Source organism: Lycium barbarum, chromosome 3, assembly GCF_019175385.1.
Source record: "Lycium barbarum isolate Lr01 chromosome 3, ASM1917538v2, whole genome shotgun sequence".
NCBI lineage: Eukaryota > Viridiplantae > Streptophyta > Magnoliopsida > Solanales > Solanaceae > Lycium > Lycium barbarum.
The window spans coordinates 148,162,957-148,172,146 of record NC_083339.1 but is presented as its reverse complement, the minus strand read 5'-3'; the positions used below and the strand labels follow the sequence as shown (position 1 = coordinate 148,172,146).

Sequence of the window (9,190 nt, the reverse complement as noted above, 5' to 3'; positions counted from 1 at the left end):
CCTCATCGTATGTAAATTGACCTTCATCGGCTACACAATTTAGCCCGCTCATGAGGGAAAATTCTCTCATGGTAAATCTCAATACGGTACCATTTATATCAATTGTAAAGCAATCAGAAGTGCTCTCCTTGAGCTCTCTTACCATGAAGCACCTAAAAATTTGTGCTTGAACCTCCGGGTGCTGCATTCCGAGGAATTTCCCAAATATTGTCTTGGAAAAGATCTCTAACTGTGGAATAGTTAGCTTACTCTTGATATCTTTGAACACCTCGATATTAGTGTACCGTTGCATCGATGGAGCCTCTTCAGGATGACTCTTAACATAGAATTTAGTTTCCTAAAATAAAAATGCAACACTAAGTTAAGGCTGAAACAATTGTATAAAACATAGACACACACAAGAAATATACTGAATTGCATATCCAAGTAAAATATACACACAAAAAAAAATTGCATAACACAACTAACACATCTTTTAAAATCAATAAGTACAGAATAGTAAACATATGTACTTGTGAAAATACATAGAAATATAATGAAATACAGTTAACTACAAACACAACTACCACAGTTATGTTGTATATGATATAAACTACAGTTGATGCACATATACATTTTATTAAATACACAGAAATATATTGAATTGCATATCCAATTATGTTGAAATATACAGAAATATAGTGAAATACAAAACAACAAAATCGAAAAATTTCATCAATACCTGTTCATCCTCTTCCAGATCTACATCTTTAACAACATTTTTGCCCTTAACGTCTGAAGAATGCTTGGTTACTTTTCTCTTATTTTGTTGAGCAACTTTAGAACCTTTTTTGACTGGTACATCATCTTTTGGCTTGCTCGGTTTTGGAACTTCAGTTGGTTGAAGTTGACGCATCCTTGATGGGTCATGAATCTTCTTGCTTTTTCTCTCAGCAGCAATTTTAGCAGATTCTCCTGCAATTGGAAGTTGTTGTTGTGAAAATCCCAAAGAGAAACTAGGACCATCATAAACATGAGGACTACCTCGAGTATTCCTGCTTGGAGTATCTCTTTCCGCCATTAAAATGGAGAATCAGATCTTGTTTTAAACACTCTAACAATGGCTGAAAACAGAAAAAAAAAAAAAAAGAATGAAAAGAAACAAAGAAAACGATGAAATATAAGAATAAATATAGAGAAATACAACAAAGAAAGTAAAAAAATTCTAATAAATTATCAAAATTCGTTACCTACAATGTGTGGGTAACGATTAAGGAAGATGGAATTGTGCTAATAATGATGATAGATAATGGGCGTATAATACGGTTGAAAATATTGAAGATGGGAGAGAAATTAATTTGAAAAGAGAAGAGATTGGGAGTTATTGGGGAACATGGGCCGTAAGTTTAGGGGAAATACAGAGACGCTTGTAGATCAGTTACAACTTGTAATTTTGAAATTAATTTAAGCTATTAAAAATAAATAAAATAAAAGATAGCTATTATTAATAAATAAGTCTTAGAGGTAGTTATGTCCAGTAAATTTTCCCTTTCTAAAATGGGTAAGTAGGCCCAATTTAATTAAAGCTTATGTAGAGCCTTAATAGGCCCCTTTCCTTCGCGGTACTCATTTCAGAGAAATTGCATGAAGATAGTTGAGGTCATATGCTAACTAGTACTAGACTCTTGTATGTTACATTTAGATTATGCAATTCAACTTGTCGAAGTTGATATATGGTCGTAAAATGAAACAAGTCCAAATGGAGCAGACCGATTTCAACTCATTTGAGATTGAGGCTAAGTTGTTTTCGTACAAAGTTTCTATTAAAAAATTAGAATATAAAACTTACAGAATTGAAGATGTGTTAGAAAATGTTTGTCATAGTATTTGATAAAGGTACTTGAAGGAGTTAATGAGGTTGATTAAAGTTTGGAGGGTAGACCAGTACAGATTGCGGTAAGCTGATAAATATATTTTCATTCTTAATTAGAGGTTTGGGTTCGACCCATAGGAACGAGACGCCTTTAGTACAAAGCGTTTCGCAAAGCAAGACTTTTTAATACAAGTCTAAATTAGTCGAGTCCAAAACAGATACCATCGCTTAACATATACAGTGCATTTGGGCAGAAACAAACAAGAATGGTGTATTTGTTTGGCATTCCTCTCTCATATGTCCACACCTGACGTTGCTGCTAGTCTTCAGCACTGCTACAACTGTGAAATGAAATGAAAGGAGAGGGAGGAACGAAAACCGAGGCACCTCTATAAAGAACCACAGTCTACACACTCTCTCTGCTCTCTGCCTATTTCTCAGACTCTTTTATAATACGATCAAATTTATAGATTCTGCTATGTATACTACTACTAGTATTTGTCATGAATATCCCAACTACATTATACTACCACCGGTACACACAAATTTGTAAGGAGTGAGAAAAAGTCTCTATACGGAAAACAGAAGTAAATGTAGTAATTTTTGAAATGTACTTTATACGGAAACAGAAAATAGAAAAAGCCTGTAACGGTATACTATCTTAAATTGTAAACAATATTGACGGGTAATGGAGTAAGTATTATTTTAGGAGTTTTTCAAATTTTCACCCACAAACTTTAATTTCGTTATCATGTCAAGATATAATTTCAACTTTTATATATCCTTTTTTGACATCTACTCTAAATACTACTAACCATCAAAGGTTATGGTGGAGCAGTAAGTAGTACTTCATCCTTAACCTGAGGTCTCGAATTCGAGCCCTGCTGGGTACGCCGTCGATTTTTTTAGGGAGCGCTTTACTCCTCAATGTAGGACTTTCAGCACAGATACCTGGTCGAAAACAAAAAAAATACCTTTAAATACTACTAATTCATTTTAAATTTCAATCAGATTATGTCCAAACACCCATACTCTATAATAATCATTTCTTTGTAACAAGACTTCACTATCATAGTCAAGTTTTATATGGAATCTACTTTCATGTTAGGTATATTTTATGTTCTCTATAATACTAGCATTTTACTATAACAATAAAAAAAATATTCTTAGAAAAGACACCGCTATAAATTTGACTTTATCATAATATTTTAAAATATTCGCCCAAATTAGTATGTGGAATGTCTCCAACTTTGGTATGCATACTCATCATGCGAATGTGAATAGAAGAAAAAAATGTTGTTGTCATCTTATATAATGTTCCACTTGAGTGACTAGAGAAAATAAGACATTTATGGGCACCGGAAGAGTAACATAACATAAAATATATGTACACAACACGCCAGTCTCCTTCACTGGATCTTCGAACTATGAACTCAAAACTCCACAGAAGAAGCTAGACAAAAAACGCTCACGGATTTCTAGAGAGAGAGAGACAGAGAAACATACAAAATTGAGTTTCGTTTTGCTCTTCATAGTTATAATAATGAGTAATTGGTTGGGATTCTCTCTAACTCCTGATTTCAGAATCGATGATGAAGAAGAAGTAAATACACAAAATCAAGCTACTGGAAATATTGACTCTAACTCACTAGAATCAACTCCTTTGTCGGTCATGCCTTTACCCTCTGATGAGTCTCTACGTATGATTGAAGGTATTCCAATTAATTTGTTTTTCTTGTGCTAATTCATATGCCAAAATGAAGTTGATATGTAACCTTTTTTTGTTTTTTGTTTTGTTGAAAAATAGATTGTTGGAGGTATGAGAATCATGATATGAGTACTGCTACTAACCCGGAAGAAGAAGGCCCGAAGCTTGAAGATTTCTTAGGATGCTGTTATTCAAATTCTCCACCTCATGATGAACAACAAATTGGTGAAATCAACGTTAACATTCCGCCAAGCTTAAATCATCACTCTGATCACGAACAACACCAGCTACAAGGAAAATATTTTATTTCATCAACTCATTAAATTTCTTAATACTCTCTACAATCTTCACTATCTCTCTTCTATACGAAAGTAGCTAGAAAATAACTAACACCACCCCTATTTATAACAGTACGATAACTACTTTAACTTAAAACAGAAAAGCCTATTCCTATATAAATTTGACTATAAAAGCTTAACCAATTTGTGTTTCTTACCTCTATGAATTATTTTTTCCAACAGGAATTGGAGCAAACATGAAATTAATACCTTCTCAACAGATGATGTTACCAAATAATCAATTTCACAGCTCTCATGAGCTCGCCACAAATTCTACTGGTAGTGTTTATCATGTGCCATTTGATGGAGCTACTTCTGTTTCTGGATTCAAATCGTGGTTACGCCAAGCTGCTACTGCTACACCATCAGTTGAAGAAATTAGTGCTAGCAGTTGCCAAGCGCTTTCGCTTGCTACTGCTCCGAAAAAAAGGCCGGTAACTGTTAAAAATGTTAGTGGTTCAAGAGAACCGGCACCGCGTAAATCCATTGATACTTTTGGACAACGAACCTCTCAGTACCGCGGTGTCACAAGGTACTTATGCAACTTCTTTTTACAGTTAATGGTCAAAACACTTCTAAACTACTACTGGAGTATTACTTTTTCGCGAGTTCACTATCAACTGTTACTTTTTTTCTACATGAACTATCACTATCTACATATTAAGACATATCTCGAAGCTGATTAGGCCTGCTATTAGTTGTTCCCTTTCTTATCAACCTGATATGTCTTAATACATAGATGGTGATGGTAATGGTTGAAAAAATGATATGTTTTTACCATTTTCTCATCTTTTTAACATATATTAACGGTATCTGTGCTTAAACTTTTTGAATTTTAAATTTTTTACGCTATCAAGTTAATGGTTACATGTAAGTCTTTTTAATATGTGGGATTTTAAACTTGAAAATAAAACGTAATACCTTCCGCAACATAGATTGATAGTGTATATAAAGTAAACTCGTCTATATTTAATGAAATGGACGAAATTAGACATCGGTGGACTGGAAGATACGAGGCTCATTTGTGGGATAACAGTTGCAGAAAGGAAGGGCAAACTAGGAAAGGCAGGCAAGGTGTGTACTCAACTGTTTCATGCATTGAGTTTCATCATTTAATTTTATTCTCGAAATGTCTCTCTTCAACTATTAACTTTTTTCTTATTTTCTCTCCAACCCTTGCTTCCATTGACATGCGGATCAATCAGTCTATCTAGGTAATTGACATTCTCCAGTTGTTGCTTTTTTCTTTTCTACGTTGTTTTTTGGTTGTTTTTCTACTTTGACTTTGGGCTTAAAATAATTTTGACATTTCAAAGGGAAAACAATGTGTACGTATGTGACATTTTGGACTGTCTGGGTGATTAATTTAATTCTTGAATTTAAATTAACTTTAGGTGGTTATGACACGGAGGAAAAGGCAGCTAGAGCATATGATTTAGCCGCTTTAAAATACTGGGGTCCAAACACGCATATTAATTTTCCCGTAAGTACTTGTCATTTTCATATACAAATACATAATTTAACCTTGATGAGTTTAAACCTTTATGCTCTCACCACTAAATAACTTGATATTTATTAAAGTTTTGATAATTTTTCACATGTATAAATCTATGTTACGTGCATAGAATATTTGTTTAAGTTGATCTATTGAGCTTATGTAGCATCCACTCCTGATAATTTTGATGATATTAACCTAGGGGCGGATGTAGAGTTGATTCATCTGAACCGTAGCATAAATTTATGTGAGAAAAATTATTGAATTTGCAACAAATGCTATGTCTTAAAACATAATTCTAAGAATACAATGAGTTCAATCCTAAGAACATTAAAGGTTAAACCCATAGTTTAAATTTGTGGATCTGCATTAACCGATATTCCATTCACTAAATAGTTGCTTGTCATGTATAATCTCAGCTAAACACTTATGAAAAGGAACTGGAGGAGATGAAAAACATGAATAGACAAGAATTTGTAGCACACTTGAGAAGGTACATAGGGAGTAATGTCCCTTCCATTTTCTTCACTAGTCCTGCTTTACTTTCTTCTGTTTGATGGCCTGTTACACTGAAAAAGATGGAACATACTTGCATTCCAATCGCTAAAATTGACCTGGTAGGGGTATCCCATTTTTATGTTAAAACAGGAAAAGCAGTGGGTTCTCAAGAGGGGCATCAATGTACAGAGGAGTAACGAGGTTTGTTCGTAGCATTAAACCAAAAGGCAACTTTTTTTTACGATTAAAGTTGTTTTCACATTCACTATTTTATTGCTGCAAACTTTGCAGCTTTCTTTGAATGCAATTATCCATGTTCAATAATAGGGCACAGGCAGGCAAACTTTAAGATGCATGTGCAATCATGCAAAAACCAATAATCCATACCTATGAAAATCTAGTAGTATAGCAATATCCATTGATTAAAACTTAGGAAATTGGGCAGGCATCATCAGCATGGGAGGTGGCAAGCCAGAATTGGGAGAGTTGCAGGCAACAAGGACTTGTACCTTGGTACCTTTAGTAAGTAATTTTCTTGTCTAATTGTTTTACTCTAGTTTATTCAATTTCTCATTCAACATCTGTTCGCTGTCTACCTCAATTTTCTTGCCGGGCATTTTGTTCTTATTCTCATCAATGTGCTTGAGAATTTACCGTATTACTATCATGCTTCGCCAGAACTGCTAATAGAGAGCAGTGTAGTCATTTTAGCTAACCCGACCTCTAGTAAAATTTAATGGATCTTTTGGCCAATTATTTTGAGTAACGTACCAGCGAATTTAAAATGTCAAAATTAATTTAGCCACGCATGTCGAAGAAACTGTATGTTTGATGATCATTTTGAAATTAACTCTTTATTTACACCAATACTTGCATGAGAATTTGAACTCGGATTGTGATATGTTTTTCATTTGTATTAGATTGGTGAAAGCGGGTTTAATTCGTGAGATCCATAATATAACTAATACTTAACAAAGGAGAATTATAGAGAATTTGAATCCGATCGGGTATTTGAACTCATAGGAGTATTGGTGTATTTGAATCTGATGGGGTATACTTTAAGAAAAAATTAGGATTTGTAATTCAAACTTAAATGATATAATGTTGGAATCAACTCATTACAAACTTGAAATAGTCCAGCCTTCTGGTGCTCAAAATTTGTCATGCGTCTTATTTAGGTACTCAAGAGGAAGCAGCGGAAGCCTATGATATTGCTGCGATTAAGTTCAGGGGGACAAGTGCCGTGACCAATTTTGATATTAGTAGGTACGATGTCAAACGGATTTGCTCAAGCTCAACCTTAATTGCTGGAGACCTAGCCAAGCGCTCCCCATCAAAAGATTCTGGCATCAGCCCGTCTTCATTTGAAGACTATAAGTCATGCACAACTTCACCTCAGCCCATTTTGGCCATAACAAATGGGGAGCAATTGCAACAGCCCATAGATTCATTCATGGACATGATGCCATTGATGGCTGCTGCAGGATCAAGCAGCAGGAGCTCTTCTGGTGCACCAAGTCCCAAATGCTCTGGCTCTGGTGAAATGAGCTGTGATTTTGGGGTCGGATTAGAGTATCCTCAGGCTTATTATTCATCCGTAGTTCAAGAACACAAGTTTGAAGATGGACACAAGGGAAATGATGATAATTCATCGAGCTCAGGCCAAATTGGGAATATGGACCTAGTTCATCCAGTTCCCATGTTTGCATTATGGAACCAATGAAAATTGAATACCAAGACTATTTTAAGTGTTTGCATTCGGTGATGAATGATGATACAGTTCTAGAGATTAGTCTTGCTAGCTCCCTTAGTCTAAACCTTCCTTCCTGGGCCAAAGAAAAAGTAAAATCTTGATTTCTACCATGCTTTAGATTAAGATTTTTAGACGTTTAGACTGTTTAGGATATATTAATTCGATGGCAATGAAACAAAGATTGAATGCATTCAGCTATGGAGCTCTTAGTCAGTCTGTGTGATCATTAAACATCTTAGGTTTATGTAGCATCATTCCATCCTTTATCAGAATCATTAATTTTTCTCTTTCTTTTTAGTATGCCTTGTAGACCATAGTATATCAACCTTTAAGTAAAGGTCTCTTAAACACAGAAGCTGTCACGACCAATTTTGTGTTATTCACCAATCATTAGATTTATTAAATATGGTATAGATCAAAATGGGACACCAAAAGAATTAATTGATAAGTTATATGAGATAATAAATTATCAAGACTGTTCTAAGGGAAGGAATTGAACTACCTATTAAGGCTGGATAGAACATGCCATTATTTATTTTCTCACATTATAAAACAAAGTCAAAAAGCGCCTATTCTGTTTTGATTTATGCGTATAATAAGATATACTGAGAAAACTGAAAATGACTTAAAAAAGTTTTTTGTGGACAGACATGCTAACTATAAGTTGTTTATGTAGATGTTGAAATGATTGACATTTAACTATTCACCACCAATTTCCTCAGCAACGACCACATTTTGCTTACTGAGTATCATAATTACTTGATCTCTAACTAACTGGGGGGAATCAAAAACTCATAAAACTTTAAAATTTTGGATCATCAACTTGAGAATATCATTGACCGTCGATGTGATGGTTTAAGGGAATGAGATTATACAAGTCAAATATTGATGTGAAAGAGCAGTGTTTTAAGCAGGAGGACTCCGTCGGTGCTGCGGGGCCCTACTACCAATCCTTGACCTGTATGAATTCTCTATATCCAAACAGAGTAACCTTTTGCATGAAAGGTCAAATTAGATGTCCGGTTCAAGGTGTCCCTCCCTCGTCAAAGAATAACATGATCAATTCTTTGTTCTCTACCTAGATTTTTTTCAATTGTATCCACATCTAAAATGTAAATAAATTAATAGATCGCAGTAATTATGTTATAGTAATGAGCAGATATAGAAATACAATTTGAAACTTATGATTTCTAAGAGAGACTTCTAAAGTGATACAGACAAAAATTGGGCGACGTTGTTAAAAAAAAAAAAAAAAATTACTTTGTTAGATAATTACGAATAATTGGGTGTCTGTTTGAGTTACTTTCTCAAATTTATTTGGTAGCAGGTTGCATGCAGTTGCATAAACAAGATTTCATATCCGCGTGAATCAATAGTCTGATTCCTGAACTGCAATATCCGCTTCTCGACAATAACACATTGAGTGGAGCTTGATAGCCGAGTAATCATCAAATTCAATCGTTTTAATTACAGAGGAGGGTCAAAAACACACCCCAACTATCACTTTTTTTTTTTTTAGTTTCATACCTAAACTATCAGAAGGTTG

At 34.4% G+C, this 9,190-nt stretch overlaps 1 protein-coding gene across 1 annotated transcript; it reads left to right on the top strand.

Annotated features, from left to right (window-relative positions):
- Positions 1–3,195: 3,195 nt before the first annotated feature.
- On the top strand, positions 3,196–7,892 carry LOC132633539 (AP2-like ethylene-responsive transcription factor AIL1). Its single transcript, XM_060350021.1, has 10 exons — positions 3,196–3,564; positions 3,660–3,852; positions 4,083–4,430; positions 4,890–4,972; positions 5,104–5,112; positions 5,293–5,381; positions 5,813–5,886; positions 6,042–6,092; positions 6,337–6,413; positions 7,070–7,892. The coding sequence occupies exons 1-10, from the start codon at positions 3,396–3,398 to the stop codon at positions 7,612–7,614; spliced, it is 1,638 nt and encodes a 545-aa protein (XP_060206004.1). The 5' UTR covers positions 3,196–3,395; the 3' UTR covers positions 7,615–7,892.
- The last annotated feature ends 1,298 nt before the right edge of the window (positions 7,893–9,190 follow it).